The sequence below is a fragment of the Agelaius phoeniceus genome, chromosome 3, assembly GCF_051311805.1.
Source record: "Agelaius phoeniceus isolate bAgePho1 chromosome 3, bAgePho1.hap1, whole genome shotgun sequence".
Taxonomy (NCBI): domain Eukaryota; kingdom Metazoa; phylum Chordata; class Aves; order Passeriformes; family Icteridae; genus Agelaius; species Agelaius phoeniceus.
In genome coordinates this window covers 94,376,694-94,399,183 of record NC_135267.1, presented here as the reverse complement: position 1 = coordinate 94,399,183, position 22,490 = coordinate 94,376,694, and the positions used below count along the sequence as shown (strand labels likewise).

General features: G+C 42.5%; 2 protein-coding genes across 2 annotated transcripts in view; one reads left to right on the top strand and one right to left on the bottom strand.

Annotated features, from left to right (window-relative positions):
• The first annotated feature begins 134 nt into the window (after positions 1–134).
• ANGEL2 (angel homolog 2) lies at positions 135–16,106 on the top strand. Its single transcript, XM_054629500.2, has 9 exons — positions 135–428; positions 2,025–2,461; positions 4,598–4,851; positions 6,080–6,149; positions 7,885–8,306; positions 9,262–9,388; positions 10,063–10,123; positions 11,965–12,128; positions 15,307–16,106. Exons 2-9 carry the CDS (start codon positions 2,032–2,034, stop codon positions 15,459–15,461), a joined length of 1,683 nt encoding a protein of 560 aa, XP_054485475.2. The 5' UTR covers positions 135–428; positions 2,025–2,031; the 3' UTR covers positions 15,462–16,106.
• An 809-nt stretch (positions 16,107–16,915) lies between these two features.
• Positions 16,916–22,490, bottom strand: part of VASH2 (vasohibin 2) — a 34,190-nt gene continuing 28,615 nt past the window's right edge. Inside the window, exon 7 of the mRNA XM_054629772.2 lies at positions 16,916–19,324. Within this exon, the coding sequence (XP_054485747.2) occupies positions 19,255–19,324 (70 nt within the window). The 3' untranslated portion in view covers positions 16,916–19,254. The remainder of the gene's footprint in view (positions 19,325–22,490) is intronic.

The following is a 22,490-nucleotide window of genomic DNA, read 5'->3' as shown; positions in this document are numbered from 1 at the left end:
TATTAAACTTTAAAAAAAAATTAAAAACAAGTGATTGGCGATTTTCACATGCAAGAACCCCGTGCTAGCTCCATTTAAACGCTTCCACAGCTCCGGCCGTGCTGCCTCCACGCGGGTTTAGCTGCGCTCCGGAGCGGGCGCGGCCCCCGGCGGGCACCGCGGGCTGGGGGCGTCACCCGCCCGGGGCCGGCATGGCGGCCGGGCCCGGCGTCGCTGCCCGGGCTAAACATGGCCGCGGGCCCGGCCCTTGGACTACAAGTCCCAGGAGCGAGCGGGAGGGCGCGGCGCGGCCGCAGCCCGTGCGGAGGATGAGGCGGTGGCGGGGCGGCCGGAGCGCGGCGGCCGGAGCTGGCGCTGCCCTGGGCTGACCCCTTCGGGGGGCGCCGGGGCTGCGCGGGGCCGGCAGCGGGGCCCGGGCCCTCTGGGAGGTAACGGGGGCTGGGGCCGCTGGTGGTCAATGCCCGCCATTAGGCCGAGCAGGGCCGCGGTAAACAGAGCGCGGCATGGGGCGTGCTGCTGCCGGGGGTGGGGGGCGCCGGGGTTAGGAGGGAGCAGTTTCTCAGTGCTTTTCTGTAAAACATGTGTTTCAGGGGGTTTATGTAAAGGAGTGATGCCTCGTTTTGCTCCACAGTTATGCTGTGGTGTCCGGGGGGGTGTTTTGTTTTTGTCTCTGCCGGACTACATCTGGTGCGCTGTGGCGGAAAAGGTTATTTGAGGACAAGTGGGTTTTGCTGAGAGTTGTGTTAGCGATTAGAGGGTGTCCAAAGGAGGGCTACGAAGATGGTGAAGGGCCTTGAGGGGAATCTATGTTAGAAGCGGCCGAGGTCATTTCCAGCCTGGAGGAGACTGAGGGAGACCTCCAGGCTGAAGTCTATGCAACTTCCTTAGGAAGGGCAGAGGAGGAGCAGGTACTGGTCTGTGCTCTGTGGTGCCAGTGACTGCACCCGAGGGAATGCCTGAAGCTGTGTCAGGGCAGGTTTAGGCTGAGTATTAGAAAAAGGTTCCTCACCCAGAGGGTGGCTGGGCACTGGAGCAGCCAGGGAACAGCACAGGGAACAGCACCAGGCAGCCAGGGTTCAGGGAGCCTTTGGACAGTGCTCTCAGGCACAGGGTGTGACTCTCAGGGTGTCCTGTGCAGAGCCAGGAGTTGGAATCAACGACTCCTTGTGGGTCTCTTCCAATTCAGCGTGTTCTGTGATTCAGTGATTCTGTATTTTGGCTTATTTGCTCGGCTGAATGGCAGCTGGGAGGTTCTCACTTCAGTGCAACTTCAAGCATACCAAGCTTTGATATCTTTTGCTTATAGGCTCAAAATATACCTTATTTAAACAGTGAGGAATCTGAGACATCATTGTTACTCAGCCTACCTTCCTGTTATCTTGTTGAGCGACAGATTTCTTTCTTCTAAAAAAAAAAAAAAAACCCACCTTTTTCATGGCTTTAGTTGCTGAGCTGAGATTTGCTCTCCTGGAAGAGAAGTAAGAATACAGATTTAGTCTTAAGCTGGTGCTAGGGATACCTCGAGACTTAGTACCTTTATTTCCCTGTTGTGTTGGCATTGGGATTTGAGCCAAATCCATGGCTTTCCAAACAAAGTTCTGACAGCTTGCAGGAAAGTGGTCTCCTCATTCCTTACAAATAGCCTTATGATAAAGTTAATGCAGCATGCAAAAATGGCCTTTTGTAAAGGTCATTCCTCTGAGCGCTTGAAAGATCTGACACTTGAATTCAACAAGGCAGAAATTTTAAATTGTTACTCAGACAGATAGGGTTTGGATACTAAATGTCACTTACAAATCTGAGGGGGGTAAAGGATGCAAGATCACTTTGTAAAGTCCCATTTTGCATATCATTTAGATAAATGTTTAAATACCTTGTATATAAGTGTTTGAATATCTTGTATGCATTAACTTGTAGAGAAAGAGTATCTTCTGTAAGGGCTGAGCAGGATGACTTTGCCTCCACAGCTTTCTACAGGCAGATGTAGTTGTGTGCTAGTAATGACACTTGTGCTTTTTTGGTAGACACTCCATGCTGCCCCGCCATGTGCAGAGGCTGGGCAGAGACTGGATCACCCACTGGAATGGCTCCCAGATACTGGCCTTGAACAGCCCAGTTTCCAGCTGTATGAGATGGGCCGGACACTATCCTCCCTGGGCCTCCTTTCCACTCCCCATTTCAGCTGATTTTTCAGCAAACTGGAGATTCCCTCCATTTTTTGGAACTTGGAGACAATTTCACAACTCCATTTGGCATCTTGATAACTACACCCAAAGTTGTTGCTTTCACCTCCCCAACCCCAGTATGAAATCTGAGGGAGAAGAACCATTGACAAAGAAGAGAAAACTCTATGGCCAGGATGATACTTCAACTCCTGAACAGCAAACAGACTTGTCTAATCAGAAGGAAGTATCTTGTCTTTCTGTAGCACAGAATGAGGAAAAACATGGCAGCAAGAAAGGTAAAAGATGCTCTTTGCTCATTTGCTGTGTTTATTTGTAATGCTGAATACACCAAATAAGTTTAGAGACATGAGCAGTAGTGCCTGCTCCTTTTGAGTTACTGTTTTTCTTGGCACCCCTCTCAGGGAAACATGTCTTTAAAATGCTCCAATTTTGTAATGCTGTTTAGTCAGCAAATTTGTATTTTGTGCTGTCAAACAGTACCAGAACTAGGTTCACTGCACTTGAGAGTGGAACACAGTCACTTGTGTGAGGGATTGCCCAACCTGGGGAGTCCTGAGCTTGGTTCAGACAACACTCTCTCGTGTCTCTGTCACCAGTAACTTGGAAGCTCTGGAAAGCAAAGATTTGGCTGACTTGCTGTAGGGCTGAGCTGGACTGGCAGTTGTATAGCTTCAGTCCTTGTGCTCTACCTAAGCTCATGAACACTACTGGACCTGAACTGGTTTCTTTCCAGACCAGTTGTGTTATCTGTGACCTAGAAAACTGAGAATGAATGCACTGAGTTTTAATGGTGCGTGCTTCCAGTGCGCTTGTGTGATTTTGTTCTTACAGCTGTATTCTGCCACTGGCATGGTAGCAAGTTTTGTGTCAGATCACGTCTGACAGAGCAGGCAGCACGTGTGCTTATCCAGATAAATACAGGAGGAAGTGCAGAGTTGTGTACTGGGCTTAGTAACAAACTTCCATGAAACTTCAAAGTGTCTGTGTTAGCTTGTTACAGATACAATCTTGTACATAGCATCCAAATATTTTACTGAGTCTTGTGTATATTTACAGTTTTGTCTAGTGTGAGACAAACAGGGGGACACAGTCAAAATTGTTTTCCTCTTGCATAAATCACTTCCTTAGCAAACTAAACTGGAAATTGTATTATGACTAAAAAGGGTAATAGATGCTATCAGCATCCCAAAGGGATTTTTGGACACAAAAACCCATAAGGCTTAGAAACATATTCATCTTCAGGAGCCAAAGGAGGGGACTTTTCTTTGTGCCTTGATTACAGAGTCCTCTGTTAACCCTGCTTGCCTTTTATCAGATGGCTTTATCTGAGGGTGTGGTTGGCACTGTGGTCCTTCCCAGTCACCCTTGGGAAGGTGATGCTAGTTAAAGATACCTGCTGAGGAACAATGTGGCTCCTCTCCCACCACAGAAACAGAACTTAAAGCTTTGCAGTATTCATTGCAAACACTGTAAAGTCCTCAATAATCTAAGCACAGCAATGAAAATTACTCCCCAAATAGGACAGATGGTGACAGCTATAGCTGCAGTCTGCCACTGGTTGTTAGCACAGATAACTGGACCTCAGCTTGCTCTCAGATGAGGTCAGATATAAAGGGTGAAAAGCATCTCAGTGAGCTTTTAAGTGGAGAAATACATTTCTTAAGAAGTAATTGGATGCTTAATGATGGGCAGATATGTTATTATGAATTTTCCTAGTAATTGTAAGTATGAAATTTAAAATGGCAGGAAGGTAAAGGATGTCTTTTCAGAAGTTCTTGGTAATTCTGAAACTTAATAATTTCTTGATTTCTCAACGCACTGAGGAAAATTGGGTTCTTTATTTGTTTTGGGACTCCTGTAGTAGACCCTGTTGCAGCTTATGGCTGAGTTTTACAGACTGTACACACGGTAGAGGTGATTGCTGGATTCCTAACCCTTTGTTAGTCATGCATAGAGAGATCAACAAGGTGCCCATATGCTGCCCTAAGGAGTGTATCCACACTGGCATACACCATCTCTGCTGATGAGGAAGTGGCACAAGGCAGTGGGAGACTCCCAACAGACTGGATTTGGCTCACCAGTTATGCAAGCCCTTCTACAGGAGCAGGGGGTGTAGTCTGATTGAAACAATCTCCTTAGAACAGGCCAGTTCCCCAGTTTCAAAGCAGTTGAAATTCAGGGCATATAATGGTTTTGTGCTGTTTGTTTTGGTTTGTTTGATTTTTTTTTATTTAATTTTACTGATGCTTATCTATCTTAAACAGAGGGTCTGAATCACTGCTAATTGAATAAGCTTTTAGAATTATTTAAGAGATTTGAAAGACAAATGGTTGTCAGAATGATTTCCAAGAGCAGTAAGAAGTCATATGGTCTATAACATAACATTTTTCTGCTTGATATTCTTTTAACAGGAACCATCAAAAGACACTGGGAATATTTCTGTCAGCAGAGTAAAACAATGAAAATCGCTAAAAATAAAGGATCTGACCAAAGCAGCACAGGAAGTGAGGCAACATTTGATTTTACAGTCATGTCCTACAACATTCTCTCACAGAATTTGTTGGAAGACAACTCTCACCTGTACAGACACTGCAGGCAGCGATTGCTATTCTGGACATACAGATTTCCCAACATCCTACAAGAAATCAAAGAGCTGGATGCAGATGTGAGTAGAAAATGAGCATGTGGATATTTGTTAAGAACTGATTAACTGAGGTAGCAAATTCTGCTACTCTGTACTGGGGTCTGAAAAACACCTCTGTGGTTTTGGTTGGTTGTAGAGTTTATTGTTTGTTTTTGTTTGTATGTTATTGTTCACATAAATTATTGTAAGTCTTAATCAGGAAGTCAAGTCAGTAAAATGTTGCTTCAGTCATTTTTCAGACCAACAAAAGTTCAGTGATAGAATCCATCCTGTTTGTGTCAAAAAACAGTACTGAAAAAAATAGTTGTATTAGGGAAGCCACAGAAAAACAGCCTTGTCCCATTTATATTAGTTATGTTAGTATGTAGCCAGGAATCTGGAAATTAAAGTCCCTTCAAACTCTTCCTTTCTTCCTAATAAATTTATACATCCTCTATGCATTTATCTTTACAATGAGATACCTTGGATAGCTTCTGAGAGGAGCAGCTGCTCTCAGACCCTGGCAGATGCAGGTGTCCTTTCCACAGAGAAATTTCTTGCTAGAGGACATAGATTTTAAACTTTCATTGGTTGGAACTGTAACCTTAGGTGAAGCAGAGATTTCAGAATGTTGCTTGAGATTTGACTCTCCCTTGAGAGCTTGAATGAGCTGATGACAGCTGGGCAGGTGGGATGTGTTGCTGCAGTTCAGCAAGCAGGGGTAACTTATTCCCCTTTGGGAGCTTTATCCCAGTGGTGGCTGTAGATCTGTGTTCCTGCAGAGTGCTGGAGGAAGGCTCAGAGAAGCTCACAGCTGGACTTGGACTCCATGATCCTTGTGGGTCCATTCCAACTCAAAATACTCAGTGATTCTGTGAGCTCTCTTAAATGAATATTTTGAGTTTCAGCTTTGGTTCAGGTTCTTATAATATGGAAGCCTGTTTTCCATCCTGTAGTGTGCCATTTGCCTCTTCATCCCTTCTCCCTGAGCCTTCCCCTGAGCTGCTGAGAATGTTGGAACAAGTTACTATTGTGATTCAATTGAATCTCACCTCTGAAAATGTCTGTCTGAAAAAGGAGGAGTTGGGGCCTTCTTCATAATCTTAGGGAGCATTTTCTATGAAGAGTGAATTGTTTTGTGGGATTATGGAGTCAAAAACCTTCTGAGTTTGCTTTTTTTAATACCTGTACGGACTGGCCAACAGAGATATGCTGTAGTAACATTTTGATGTACTTACTAATACATTTTAATTGTAAACCTTTGCCTTAGGTGCTCTGCTTACAGGAAGTCCAAGAAGACCACTACAGAACAGAGATCAAGTCAAGTTTGGAATCCCTGGGTATGATGAAACTCTTAGGACCAATACATTGTCTTCTCCCCTGCAGGGATAACTTGTTACCCTTTGAGAACTCAGGGCTTTTTGAGGAAACTAGTACTATTAGAGAATCAAGTCTTTTGCTATGACATGCAACAATGTTGTGTATCCTCTTTTACAAATTCATCAAGTGCTCTCTTGAAACCACCTTAATCCTTTTTACCAGTATTCTTGTTGGGTAGCACTTCAAGGGCATGTTTTTTCTGCCTTGAAACCTTCCAGATATTAGCACTAAATGTTATCCATGGTCAGTATATATTCATGAGGTTTTTATACAAATGCTGTCAGTCAGTCTGAATAGACTGTCCTGTCACTATCTCTCCTGTAATTTTATGGAAGGAATGTGTTGCTAAGGGTTGATTCCATGGTGGTTTAAACTGATTTGAATCTTTTATGCCCTGCACCACCTTCCAGTCCCAGGGCCCCACTTCCATCCTCCACTGGTTCTTGTGTGATGCCAGGAGGACATGGTAAAGGAGCAGCACTAGACTGATACTTTTTTCTTTTTTGGTTAGTTGAGGTAGTTTAGCTCCCAGAATTGAGTGTTTGCAAAGAAGAGGGTAATGGCAGTACTGATTGAAATCCCCTTGAAATGTGAAACAACACTGTGAGGCCAGGCTTGTTGGGGGCAAGAGAGCTTGTAACTAGTGTACAGGAGGATCTGGAGCTTGCTTTAGCTCTTCCTTTCCCCATCCCTAGCTCCCAGATGCATGTCCTGCCCCTTATCCTGGCATAGTTTTGGCACTCACTGGTGAAATCCAGCAGTCCAGCAGAATACTATCCAGACTAATTTTATTTTTCTGGGTTAGTTTTCTGTTAGCTTACTGAGTTAGCACTAAGTGCCACAACAAGTGGCCAGAGCAACATGGCCTGAATCTGCGAGAGGGGAATGGGAATCCCTGTCCAGCACTGGTGTGAGCTCAGGTCAGCTCACCCTACTTCACTAAGGCTGTACTTCATTAATTCATATGGTCTAGGCAGGGCAGAGAACATTTTAAAATGGCAAAAAATAGATACTGTTTCAAGATCTATTTTTTTCCCTTAAATAGATAACATCTTGTTTAAATCACCTCTGCATAAAATGAAGAAATTGCAAATCACTATTTCTAGATGGACTTGTTTGAACTCCAGTGCTGTCATTTGATAAGTGTCTCTGTTTCCTTGGTGAAACATTGCCACTTGCTGCTCACTGGATAATTGCATAATTATGTAAATACATTTGAGACCTTTGTTCCATGAATAATTTTAGACATTGACTAATGACTTAGCATGATTAAGGCTTTTGATTGGTAATGCTTCACTGGTATTACTCCTAAGCCATTCTTGTAGCATCCAGAAAAAACTTCAATGCACAAGGCCACTTTTATGTGCCTTGTGGGGGTTTCTGTGTTGTTTTGGTTTGGGTTTTTTTCCAGATGAGGAGATAAGAGCATGACTGGTATCTTAGAGTATGTAGATGTTTGCACATTGCATAAGGTATTGGACCATGTTTCCTGTCCTGCCTTGCCTCAGCTCAGATTAGGGAAGAAGGAAAAGAGCACAAGTCTCTGTGAACTTCACACAGGCTTTGGTACTTCAGACTGGGGGTTGACTGTGATGTGAGAAAACAGCGTGAGATCTTTCTGATTTGTTTGTTTGTTTGTTTTAAAATCTCTATTTATACAATAGTATTTTATGTTCTTAATTGCCTTTCTTGCAGGATATCACTGTGAGTATAAAATGAGGACAGGCAGAAAACCTGATGGCTGTGCCATTTGCTTCAAAACTTCCAAATTTAGCCTGATTTCCTCAAACCCAGTGGAATTTTTTCGCCGTGATATCCCACTCTTGGACAGGGACAACGTTGGACTGGTGTTGCTGCTGCAGCCCAGATTTCAGTGTAAAGCCAATGCTGCCATCTGTATTGCCAATACACACCTACTGTACAACCCAAGGAGAGGGGACATCAAACTGACCCAGCTTGCAATGCTCCTGGCAGAGATTGCCAGTGTTGCCCCTCAGAAGGATGGCTCTTTCTGCCCAATTATCATCTGTGGGGACTTCAATTCTGTTCCTGGCTCTCCATTGTACAGATTTATAAAGGAAGGAAAGTTAAATTATGAAGGACTTGCTATAGGGAAGGTAGGCTGTGCTTCTCACTTCTCACCAAAAAAATGGTTAATGCTGATTAAAGAGAAGTATTTGGGTGGTGCTGTGATTGTTTCCATTGCAGTGCCTCTCTTAGTGCCTTGTCAGCAGCCTGCAAAGCAAAAGTTATTGCAGTTAAATAAGCTTGGATATATTAGCTGTGCCTTAGGGAATATTGTGTCCTCTCCCACCATTCTGAAAGGAAAAACTCACCAACAATCATTCCTGAAATTTAGTGAATCCACAGAACAATTGTATCACTGTGTTTGGATGATTTTATCACTGTGTTTAAGTGTCCCAGTCTTTAAGTAGGATAAAATAGCCACTTAATAAAAAACCTACTGTGTGCTCTGTGGGAAGATAACTCTTACTGTAGATAAACTTCGTGACTGCAGTAATTGTAAAAGCAAAGCTGCAATTAGATGCTGAATCTCAACTGTTCCATGATAAAAGATGTCTTGTTGTGAGCTCTTGTATGCAGCTGTTGGATGTGTCACATTCTATGTATTAGGAGTGACTGAACTACATAAAATGAGGAAACATGACCAAAAAAATAGCCCTGTTGGGTGTTGTTTGATAGTGGGACTTGATTCAAGCCCCCCTTTGACTTGACCTGCTCCCAGAAGGATCAGCATCCTGCAGCTGATCTGGGTAGCTCTCTGTGCTGAGCCAGTGCTGTCCTTGGAAGTGTCTCAGTGTCACAAGAACCATCTGGAAAAATCGGGTACCTGTAAAGAACTTGCTATAGATAAACAGAGTGGATGTACATAAAGGGTGTTATTTTTACAGGGATTTGAATCATTATAATTATTCCAAGGGGCTGGGCCTTTTTCTTTAAACTTTACCAAAAAATGTTCACTTATTTCAGGTTTGTTTAGTGGGTTTTCTTTTTTTTTGTTGTTTTTTAAATCAGATTTTTTTTCTGAAAAAAGCTTGTTGTCTTTCTCAGGTCTCTGGACAAGAACAGTTTCCAAGGGGACAAAGAATCTTATCTATTCCAATTTGGCCCAAAAAATTAGGCATTTCACAAAACTGTGTATATGAAATAAAACAGCAACAAAAGGAAGAAAATGCAGGTCAGTTTTTGAATAAATGAATTTTTGTGAGCGTTTGAAAGCATCATTCAACTAGTACTGAAAACCATATGTTCTGTTTTAGTGGGGGAAAAACAGTGAGTCTTGAGTTTACAAAACTTTCTTGTTGGGCTCATTAGAGTGTAAAGTGATTTATTCACATAAACTTTGCAAATTTGAATCTTTATAAGATAATAGTTAGAAATTTCCCTTCAGGAATTGGTGTGCAATGTTTAAAGTCCCGTGTCTGCATCCTGAAAGCCAGCTGTGCTGTGACTGGGAGAGGGAGGTGAAGGGATGCAGCACATGGACATAATGTGGACCTGCATTGTGCCTCAGTGTTTATGAATTATAGTGTTGGCACTTCATGGAACAGTTGGGAAGAGCAAGTGATTCCTTGCTGAGTATGGCTACATCTTTCATCCACTATTTTTTCCTTTGACAGAAAAACAAATTTTAAATGAATGGGACATAATATAAAAGAGTCTTTAAAGGGGATTTTACTAATGGAACAGAAGAATTCAATTCTGCTAGGTGAATTGTACCTTGCCTGCTGTAAAAAAATAACTGTACTTAAAGATACTTTTTTTTTTACTGTAGCTTTTCTGTAGCTCTTCAGCATTGGTCTTACTTATATCCTATTTTAAATATAAATTGAATTTTTTTTTATTTTGCAGGAGAAAAATTGGAAACAGCAAAACCAGACAACACTCAGGAGATTGTAATAGCACCTGAAAAGTATGTATTGGGGAAAAATATGCAAGCCCTTGGCTGGTTACCTGGGGGTTGGTTTTGGTTTTAGACCAAACTTATATCTGATTCCAGCTGTGGGTACCTGATGATCACCCAACCCTGTCTGCCCTTTTGGCAAAAGCATCATTGTTCATTTAAACATGAAAAGGCTGATCAGACAGCAGAATGGAATGTGTGTTCTTCAGGAATTTGCAGATATTTTTTCAGAATGCAGGGCTGAGGTGTCAGTGCTGTCTAGATAGGACTTTCTGTCTGCTCATTATAAGAATGCCTCTGGCATTTTTTGTCACTTCTTGACATAAACAGAACATCATCCTCTGTAGGGACATTACAAGAAACATGTGATCTTGAGTCCAGTTACAGAAGCCATGTTTTTAAAAGAGGGAGAGGAAAAAAATACAGCTGCTGAACTACTGGCACTTCTCTCTCTTTTTATTGTTTTTGATACACTGGTTTATGGATCTGTAAAATCCTATAATTCAATGTGAAACTGGGATGAAGAAGGGAAAGGAACTGGAAAGGTCATAAAATCTTCCTTGTCATGAGTTCTGTGGGAGTGTTTAAGTTCTTTGAGTCTGAGAAATGTGGAGTATTATGGATTTGGTAATGCAACTTTCACTCAGAAGGAGGAAGCCATGGCTGGAATGCTGAGGAGGAAAATGTAACTGCTTTTTGAAAGCAAGAATATATTTGCATTTACCAAACTGGCAAAGGCGTATAAAGTTAGGCATAGAAGAAGGCAATAAATGCCTAAATGTATGTATGGGATGGTAAGCTCCAAGTCAGGTATTTCTTACCAGAAATGACATCTTGGCATCACTGCAGATAGTCATAGTAGAACTCTTGGTGATTCTTGGTGATGAAAAAGGTCTCGTGGCATTTCTGAGAGAAGAAGTAGATAACAAATAGGAAGCCCTATGCTATGGTTTAAATCCATAGCATGCTGAATGCTTCTTGCAGGGCTTTTCCACCTCATCTTAAAAGGAATGTCAGGTAACAAAACCAGAAATTACTACTTGCCTGTGTTGTACCAACTGGCATGTTTGTCTGTGCTCTGAATCAGGCAAGGTAATGTGCTGATTTTTTTGTTTAATTGCTTGTGTTTCAATCAGAACACATTGCAGCCTAGGTTTAAAATCCAGGATGAGGCAGGTACAGCTGAGGGATGGATGATTTGTAGAGATGATGGAAGCAAAACTCCTGAGAGACAGGAGTTCTTTTGCTGAAAGGTGCAGTTTTGCATTTTGCTTTCAAGATTGAAAAGACAGGTGAGACAAGATGGGCTGAACTGAAGAGGAACAGACAAATGATGGGGAGACACAAAATGGGAGCCTGAGTGGAAGAAAGATATAAGCATAGCCTAACTTGGAACTTGATGCCTCTTGCTTGGGGGAGGATAAAAGCTCTAAAAATCGGAATTTCTCTTTATGCTGAAGGGTCTGGTTAGATGAGTTTGTGTTTTTGTTGCTTTCATATAAGCTGCTTTCATGGACATTTCTGCCTGTGTGTCAGGGGGAGATTGCTGAGTGAGGACATGTGAATGCTTACAGAATGTATATGGAGTTCAAAGCTATCTATTAAGTAAAGTGTCAGCTAAACCAGTTCTGACCAGCATTTTATTTGAAAATGCTGCCTGCATTTTGCCTTCAGAGTTTTAGGCCTCTCACAACAAAAGACTACAGGATGGCTTGCAGGAGAGAAACACTAGTTTGCATGTCCAGATAATTAATTTTGTTTGTAACCAGGAACTATTTGGTATTTCTTCATTGCTTATTCCTTCTTGGTAATGGAAGAAAATAAAATTATTTTCTTTGATGTCTCTTTAGGTCATCTTCAAAATTGCGGCACCACTTTAAATTGTCTTCAGTGTATTCTCATTACTTCCCTGAAACTGGGATTCCAGAAGTGACAACTTGTCATTCCCGAAGTGCTGTCACCGTGGATTATATTTTCTATTCTGCAGCAAATGATGATACTGCTGACCAGCCAGGTAAAGAAACTGACTTTTAATTTTCATAAATGCTCAACAAGAATATTTGTTTGCTGTTGTAAGAGAAGTGTAGTGATGATTTCATGCAAGTGAAGTTCCTCAGAAGTTCGTGGTAGTGCTTTGAATATCAGCTGTTACCTGAGAAACATGGTAAGCTCAACACAGCTGGACTTGTAGTGCCACACAGGGCCACCCTTTTCATCTGAGTGAACATTTCTGTGGTTCCTGTCTCAGCCTGGGGACAAGCTGGAAGTACAGGAAAGCAGCAGTGGAAGTGGCACCTGAGAAGTACTGCTGTCAGTAATGCAGGCCAGACCTACAGCAAGGCAGTGTTCCCAATCATCTGATCAACACAATGAACAGCAATTTGTGATGTGCATTAAAACTGATAAACGAACCGTTTCCTGGCAATTTACTTCTCAGCTTGTCTTGCAGTAATTTCTGCCCAGTAACAGACTCTTGGCCTTTGCTGTGAGCACGGTCACTGGCACAGGCCCAGCTGTCACTCTCCGGTTTGCAGTTGCAGCTAAAAGTCACCAGATGGTGCAAGAAAGTCGCGGTACCTCTGTGGGAATTTCGTGATGGGTATCACAGTGTTTCTCCATGCTTTACTGCTCTGGGACTCATTCCGTGGGTGCTTCTGACCAGTTTGCTTTCCATGCTCCCCTGAGTTCTGTGTTTCATGCCATCAACAAACATCAGTGCAGTGCTAGCACATAAATGTCTCTGCATTGGAGCAAAGAAACCTGGATTCCATTGCCGTAGAGTACAGTGCCACTGATTTTTATAAATTAACATTGTTTTCAGTATGTGGAATGAAAACACCACCTTCATCTCTTGTAACTTGAGACTAGATTGTTAAAATTCATTGAGTCGATTCATAGAAGTCTCATTTGTCATAACGTGCACAGTAAATGCCACCTTAATGTAAAATGGCAAATACAAAAGCTTTGACTGAAAAACCACAATATGGGAAGTATTTAAATTACTTCTGAGTGCCATGTAATCTAATGGAGTGCTGTGTGATTGCAGAATGCATCTCTGCACAGAATTTAATCCTAATTCACCTGTTTATATATTTTTTGCACCATCATTATATATTTTTTGCATCATTAGCACCATCATTGCTCCAGCAGAGATACAGCACTTTTTTCTTTTTGCACTTGTTTTTCAAATAGATTGTTCTCACATCAGAGCACAGAATGGAACCAAACTCGAATTTTCCAGCTACTTTAAACTAGTATAGTTTTTATTCGCAAGCTCTTAGAAATTAAGCCATGGTTTGGATTTTCAGTTTTCTAATGACCTGGGCATCTGTATTTAAAGCTGCCAAAGTCTGTACAAGAATCTTAAATGTGCTCTAGGCTCATGGATTGGTTTTTTCCATTTAAAGGGTTTTATTTTAAAATATTCATGCTTTATTCTGTCATGTTTATCCAAATATTTGGTATAAAAAATCCACCTGACAGGATTTCCTGTTACCAGGGTTCAGTATCTACCTGAGTCCTGCAGGGCAGAGTTTTGCTGAGTGTTCTGAGTGACATTAACCACTGCATGCAGACAAGCTCTCTGTGGCAACAAACTGCTCTTTTGTAGATGTGCAGGTGCTGATAAATGACAAATTTGTCTCAAGACCTGGTGGACATGTGCTCTAGAGCTGCCAAGAGATCTTTGAAGTAAAAAAGCTTTTCTTTAAAGCAGCAAACAGCTGCTGGGTTGTTGAAGGGCTGGAAAGCTGGCAGATGGCAAAGGATGAAGCTGTTGAACTCTCTGAGGAGTTCAGCAGTTGCTGGATAGTTCTTTAAAGTATCTCTTGGGAAGCCAGTACCAGAGTCAGCCAGGAAGCTCTGAATTTGCTGAGAACTTTCACACAGAAAGTATTTCTGTCAAAAGTTACAGCTGCAGTTTGTACTGGTCCTGAAAGCACTCAACTTGCCCAGGATCACCTCTGCACTCTGAAAGCAATAGGTAGGGTTCCTGAGTAGTTGTCTAACTTGAATACATAGCTCAGGAAATCTAAATTTTACACATCATGGAAGGATTTCAGTGAAATTTCTCCACCTGAGCTGAAGCTGATTGCTCTTTGATGATGGGCAAATCCAATGGCCTTGAGTGGCAGGGTTACAGTAATTGTAAAACATAGAAACAACTGAACAACTGAAATATAGAAACATAGAAACATAGAACAACTGAACAATCTCCCTGGGCTTGTGCAAGGCATCTGACATGGTCCTGCCCAGCAGCTGGAGAGATGGATTTGGTGGCTGCACCACTCCACGAATTGACTGGAAACAAACAGCTGCCATCAATGCCTCAATATCCAGGTGGAGACAAGTGGCATTCCTCAGGGATCAGTTCCTCATTCCTCAGGGTATTGGGACCAATGCTGCCCCATCCCTGGAAGTGTCCAAGGTCAGGCTGGATGGAGCTCTGAGCAACCTGGTCTAGTGGAAAGTGTCCTTTGCCCATGGGTTGGAACAAGATGGTCCATAAGATCCCTTCCAAGCCAAACCATTCTATGTAAGTGTGCAGTAATTGCAAGGCTTGAGTCGTGTTCACTCTTGCATGAGCAGTGTGGTGTTCCATCTGGGGAAGGAGGTGGGAGTGGGTTCCTTAGGTTGTAGGAATATAATTATTAGTTCCTTAGTTATAGGTAGCAAGAGATAATGGAGACCCCTTTCTTTTGATGAAAGGGAATAGAAAGCTCGAATACCTTCATCCTTATGAGCAAAAGTTTCTGTATGATTTGCCTGCTGGGGAACTGTGTGCCTTAGGATACAGAAATAAAATGTTATGTGAACCAGTAACTCTAAAAAGATACTTACCTTTGCAAGTGTCAGCTCTGTTTGGCAATGCTGTTTTCTAAAGTAATGGATTGGATTATATGAGGCTTTTTCAGGGGAGTTACAATGAACAAATAAATGCATTTTCCTTTTTATTTCTATTTTTACCTCTCCACAAAACAGTGTCCTCAGGAATACATTGAGGTCTACTGCTGAAACTCTGTTTTGAGAATCATAAAAGAATTTCTGAACTGTCATATTGGTGATTTTGCATGGAACAGTACCAACTGTGCATTATTGCTGCCATACTGCTTTCCTCCTTCTACATCTGTATGAACATGTGATACTTAGCCCACACTGATAAACACTGCCTTTTGGTTTGTTTTTTCTAACAGGAGCAGAGGATTCTTTTTGTGGAGGTCTGAAACTTCTTGGCAGGCTGGCACTTGTAACAGAGAAAGATCTTTGGACTGTTAATGGTCTTCCCAATGAAAAGAACTCTTCTGACCACCTGCCACTGCTAGCAGAGTTCAGGCTTATTGAACGGTAATATCCAAAGGACTTGTGGTGTAGGTAAAGTTCCCTTTACCTTCTCTCTCATGGGATGATTATTATTATTTTTTTAAAATTCAAGCACTGCTGGTCCAGTTTAAATAAGTTTGCCTGCATGCTGATTTATTAGTGTTGTGTAAAGTAGACTTTCTAAAGGGACTTCCTTTTTTTTAAAAAAAATGCTTAATTTACTTTACCAAGTCTTTTAGGGAGAAAAAGGATTTTACATTAGCTTCCTCTTTGATAAAGGAAAACATCTGTGCCAGACTCCAAATGGCATTATTTTTCATGAATATGTTGTAAATGATTTTTATTGTAAATCACAGTAAAAAGGACTATTCTGAGAACTGTGTGTTTCTTCAAGCAAAGGGGAATGTGTCTGTGTTCCCGCAGCATTTTAAAATGAGTTCAAAATAATGTTTTACTACAAAGGTGCTTTGTGGTCACTTCCATCTTAGCACTTCTGTAAAGGAATTTACTCAGTGTTGTCAGTGCAGAGGCTGCAAGATTGAACTTTCAAAGGAAGAAAGGCAAATACTGATGCTTTAAGAATTTGCTGCTTAAAATTTTAAGGGCTTAAATATAGGTAGCATTCACTGAAATTTTTTTTAAATATCTGAAATAAAGCTAAGCTTAACGAGTACACCACATCACAGGAAACTTAACTGATCTATACAGGAGCAAAAAAATTAGCCCTTGACATCTTAAGGTTTCATACATATTGAAGAACTGGTGACAGGGTGGGGTTTTTTTTTCCATTTAGTTATTAAAAAGGCCTGGTTGTATCTTGAAATGACAGATCCTGACGTTATTAAATTATCATGGTTTTATATTTACTCTCATGATGCACTCATAAACATTCTCTATAAAATACAATTTAAAAAGTAATTAAAAAAACACCAGACTGCCTAAATAGGAAATGTAGAGGGGCTGGAAACAGATCTTGTAACTTGGTCAAACTACACATAGATGAGTAATGTAGAACCAACTTTGAAGTAAGAATTGTCTTTCAGTGTAGTGCTGGAAAACCTGCACCCATTTAGACACATTTGTCTCACAGGAGCACTTGTGGAATTTTCATCTGTGTTGCCTTTCCCTGACTGCAGACAACTGCAATTAAAGAAGCTCCTCAGTCCATTACAAAATATGAGCACCTGCCAAAACATTCAGCTTACATTGCTGAGAATTTGGAAGGGGCTACTTTTGTCATAGTCATAGGTAGTTGTAACTGAAGATCTTTCTTCTGCCTGTTAACAGTCAGGTTGATGCTGAGGATGAGAACCTGTTTGATCCTGGATGCTGTCTGCTTTCAAGCATTTGAGTAACCTCATAGACGCCAGCATCCTTAGATAGAGGCAACAAATTTCTGGGTACATCCACATTACAGCTAAAAACATTGTTCAGTTGTAGCAACCCTTGTTAAGAGCAAAAACAAAAAAACACCATAAGGCATAAAAAAAAGACTACCATGATACTTTTATTGAAGTTTCATGCTGTGCATATACAAGTGATGAGAAAAAGCCCAAAAAGTCATGCATGTTTTTCTATACTATTTGACCACTTTGCTGTCACTTGAACCACACTTAAGACAAATGCCATCATAAGCAAGTTTCAAGAGAATACTTCAGCAGAACTTTAAACAAGGACCAAAAGCAATTTGTCAACACACCTCTACAGCATTAAAAAGCTTCAGTATCAGTTAGGAGAAAATAAAGTGTGCTGGACAAGGGTAGAAACTATATACAACGATTATTTGAGCTGAAGTAAACCATGGTTTCATAGAAAAAAGTTGCAACATATCAGATAACATTGTGCTATAGGATACAGCTGATCAAAAGTTTTTCCACACCGTTTTATCCATGAGAAGTCATTAAAAATTATTTAGGTCACAAGACACTGGGCAGCACAAAGTTTGAAACCAAAACTCTGCAGCTGATGTCAAATTACACAAGAATTTCTACCAAAAGAGTATTTCCCTCTCTTCAGCTTCACTCCTTAACTAAAAAAATCCTTACTGTGAACACAGGAGTGGAAAAGTTTAGAGAAAGAGGGATGGGAAAGGCCTTCCTGATATTGATATGGTAAACTTGGATAAAGAGGTGTCACACTTTTGAAAAGTTCTCTTTCTAGAGCTTTTGAACTCTTAATCAGTAGAAAGCCTTTCATTGGCTGTAGAAGGTTGCTGGGTCTTGGCTTTTTCTTCCTGTCCTAGGCAGGTGAAATTCAGTTTTTTGAGCAATGAGGTCTGTGAACAAGCAATTCTTTCCTTCTATATTCATTCATTTTCTGGCTGATGGAAGTGTCCTAGGAGCTTCCATCATTCCATTTGAATAAGCATTACTGTCAGTCTGTAACAGCATCCATCTTCATCGAGATCCCAAAAAAGTTAAGTGCTCAGGAGGGGAGGTACACCAGGCGCATGGCAGCATCTATGAGCACAGCACAAAGGGTAGAGGCTGGACATGTACAATAATCCAGTTTATATTTAGGCACCTATTGAAACATTTCCAGGAATGCAGCACTCAAATGCTTCCAGAGAACTTCACTAAGTCGAATGGTGGACCCCAGCGAGTCTTACCGCATCACATGAGAACACTGCTGTCCATCACAGGTCCTTAGCCAAGTCTTACAACAAAACAACTGAGCAGGGAGGAAGCAGACAAGCTTGATTTTCATCTATTTCAGCCATACTTCCTTATTCAAGTCTGACTAAGCAGTTATTACTACAACATGTGCAGGAAAACTCCCTGCACAGCATGGCAGGAGGTTTGATTTCAGCCTGCCATGCCTGATTTAATACAAGGTGTCAAGGCATCACCATCAGAGACTGCTCAGCCTTTCAAAGACAAGGTTCAAATTTGCACATAAATGTGGAGAGAAAAGCACATAGGTTAGCGATTCCCACAGTTTTTCCATTATTCCAGGTACTACATATATGAGAAAAAAGCTGACTTGTCTCTACAAAACAGCAATCTTTATGTTTTGTGCTTCAGCGGTGTAGTTCAGAAAGACTATAAGCTTGTGACAAAAGTATAAAAAAAATTATGAAAGTTTAAAAATTCATTATTCATCAATTATCATCATTTAAAAAACCTCAACCCTTGTATCTTGCCTAACAAGACGTCAGTGTTAAGAATACAGTTGCATATTACTATTACTTAACATCTTTCGGCAACACGCAGAAAATAATAATAGAGGTGGCAGTAAAACATCCAGTGCTGTTTTAATACTCCCAGTAATGCTGGGAAACAGTACAAATCGGTTAGAAAACAATAATACTGACAGTTTTGCATATCTATTAAGTCTAGTGAGGTAATACTGATACTTTAAAAACTTCTTCACTGCTTGCTTTTATTGCTGAATTAAAGATTAATAGTGAATATGATTTTTTTAATTGCACTGCACCCCAGCACATCTTAATACTAAGAATATGATTTGTTAGTTACTCCAATGCAACCACCCAGCACAAGGCCAAGTTCAATTAACACTTGTACAGGGAAATTATATTTGAAGAAACTCACACCACTGAAGTCACCTGCTACATGATGGGAGAGAAAAAAAATCTCATATCCTGGCAAATCTAATTTTAGGTTCTCTTCACTGATGCCTTTTCTATAAATTGAAATAAATACCGCCACCAAAAACAATTACCCCCTATTTTCTAGGTCAAACTTTTATTTATAGAGTACATAAATTAAAAACCAGTCCCATTCCTTTTTCCTTCCAAGGGGGTGCAGGTAAAGTGCAGCGGCAGCAGCGGGAAGCCCTCTGGAGCCCGTGGCACGGCCGTGTCAGATGCGGAGCTGGTAGCCCACCTCGTTGAGTGCAGCCAGGTCTCCTTTCTTGTCCAGCACCGCCGGCCTGCGCACAGGGGAGGGAAGAGGGCGCTGCTGACCAGCGATCCCGCACGGCCGTGCAGGCGTGGAGAGCTCAGCAGCCACACAGGGAAAAGCCTGCCTCACAGGAGAGTGGATGGAGCTAATGTCATCTTAAACACAATCCTGGTAAATCTGCTACAGGAGCTACTGTGATAGAGCTATCTGCATATTGCCTCTGACAAGCTGCGCCTGGGATTTAGGATGTGAGCCTGAAGCACCCCCTCCTCCTGATTTGAGAGAGGCCCTGAATGAGTAGCTAAGACTAGACACACCCCACCTGTCATCCACCTCGGAGCAGGACTCCAGTTTTTAGAGCAAAGCAAAAACAGCTGAGAGCAAACAGGCAGGGCCTCTCACATGGGCACACTGTGTGTTGGCTGTCCCCCAGCCTGCCCCCTCCTCCTGGCTGGGTCTGTGTTAAGGGCTGGAGCCCACCAAACAGAAAACACAGGGTGGACTCCCTCCAGCCTCCTGGCATTCAGCATTCTGATACCACTCACCTGAGCAATCACACATGGATGCTGTTAGGCCATTTAAGTATTCCAACAGCCTGAACCAAAGGAAACCTTGAGCTATCAGTCTCTCTTTAGCAAGCAATGGAAAAGCTCCTGCAACAAAGTTGTCAAACCAAAACTATCCAGCTGATTTATAGTCTAGAAGTGTCTAATCTGAGAATTTACTGCAGGCTCTTGGCTGCTTTCACACTAAGCCATGTGTTTGCTTTTCTGAAGACAGACATTGTTTAAAGCACACATTTCTCCAGTACTCCACAGCACGTCTGCTTCCCTGCAGAAACACAGCTAAAGCCCCAGCAGTACAATGGGAGGCTGATCATGGCTCCAGTGCTTTCAGCTCCTCAGCCCTGCTTTCCAGCTCTGTATGCTTCCTCTTTGCCCTCTCTGCAGCAGATGTGACCCCTGAGTTTGCACAGCCAGGCTGGCCCTTATCTCCCTGCTGCAGGCTGCCAGCCCATTCCCACTGGAGCAGCTCAGGGCAGGCAGCAGTGCCACAGGAGGCTGGAAAACAGGGAAAGCCCAGCCCTGCCTGTGGCACACTGCTGGGGCACACACAGGGAAGAGCTGTACTGCTGCAGCCCCAAAAACTGAGAGTGTATAGCTCACACATGCGTGTGTGCAACACAGCCTCTGAAATATTTTTTAATTGCTCAATTCAACAAGGAATTTTTTTTTCTTTTTAAGAGTTAACACCAAATCCCTGCTGAGAATCTGCACAGCATTTGAGGCATCTAATGCTCTTCTGCCTAGTGGCTGTTGCTTTGACATTTATCTAAGCACCTCTCATAATAACCTCACCATCCTCACTGCAGTACTGCCCTGCACCATGCCTTGTGTTTGTCTCAATTTAAGTCATTCACAAAAGAGAAGTCTTCACTAGTCTCTCTCATTTGCAGGAAGGGATCACACTTAAAAGAAATCACTGTAAGATAGTTTGCATTTTTCCTCATTATTCCTTCAGAGCAGATGGGATTTGACTAACCAGTAAACAAGCTACAAGCTGCATCCCTCAGAGCTTGTGTAGGAGTCAGAGACCAGCAAGAGATGCACTGTATGAGACTTCCAGTGTCCTTCCTTCCCCCCTTCTCTCCAATTTAGGGATTCTCTTCACACCTTTTCCTCCCTCCCTTTAATTAGGGTCACAATATGGTTTTAATTAAAGCATGCCTGGATGGTAGTACCTTCTCTGATTATCCAGGAGGGATGGGGAGTCACTGTACACCCATGGTGACATGCCCATTTCCACCCATCCACAACTGTCTGTAGCTTTTAGCTACAAACAGACTGTCCTCCATAAGTTTCAGGAAAAGACAAGACTTGGACCAGAGGCACCACAGACCCCATTCTCCTCGGTGCCAAATGACTTTATGCCAGACATGCCCTCTGAGGCCGGGGGCCTCTGCTTTACAGGTCCATCAGATCACACCTCCTGTCCAAAGCACCCTGACCACGAGCAGGTGAGCAAGCTGTGCCCAGCTGCTGGGCACACAGCATTCATGAGCTGTCTGCACTGGAGCTGCCTGATTTGACACATCCTAATGTAATCCTGCCCCCTTGCCCACCCTGATAAAACAGACTAGCAGAACTTCCCTTTCAGCAGCTACACCGGGCTGGAAGCACACAAGGCCAGTGTTGCCAGCCAGTCACAGAGCATGCATGTTAAGGCTCAACATGAAATTGAAAGGAAATAGATCTGGTGAGCTGACATTTAGGAGCAGAGATTCTCCAGACTACTGCATGACCCTCCCTTCCAAACTCACAGCAACTCTCCCAAACTCCTCCAGCTCCAGGAGCTCCTAGTGAGGATGAAACACTTCACTGCCTGTTCCAGCACAGGAATGCAATTTACTGCACCCTTCTGCTTTGGGACTTCAGAGGATGGGCAAGTGGACACAGTAAAGCTTCAGACTCACCAGAGGGATTGGCACTGCCCTATCTGTATGCTCTGTATTCATGCAGGATCACACCAGCTGTGGGCTGAGAGCACGGGGACTGCTGCACAGCTCAGTTAATGAGCTGCAATTTGCCTACACACCAGCCTCCTAGCAGGCATGCACTGGGTACTGCACTGCCACCTGCCCTGCAATGTGCCCCACCTGCCTTGCAGCTGCATTTCCAGGCTGAAAGGCTATCCTGGGCTTGCTGGCAGCCACCACCAACATTTCCCTAACAAAGCTGAAGGGGCAAGGATGAGAAGTTAAACATCTGTGGCTATGAAATCCTCTTCCATCCTTAAGCACAGTTTCAGCCTTTGTCCTTCAGAAACAATCCAGCCAAGATACTCTAGTTTACACTCCATATCCTTCAGTGGGAGATTTCTCCCAGCAGGCCCATATAATTTTACTGTTGAAAAAACCCAAGCTGTAATAACAGCTTGTCATCAGCAGGTGAAGCCTTTCAAATGAATGTGTTATTCTGCCCTGCCAGCTCACACTGGAGCAAAAGGCTTCTCTCCCCCTCCCCAGCAAGCTCAAGAAAGCTGTAATTACAGCATGTGAGTAAGAGATCCACAAAGAAACAAAACAGTGTTGATAAGCACAGCCATTCTTTAGCTTGGATTCCAGCCTAAAGCCCAGCAAACCTGACTCTTTCCTATTCTGTGTGTAACACAAAGGCCTCTCACTCCAACAGGTT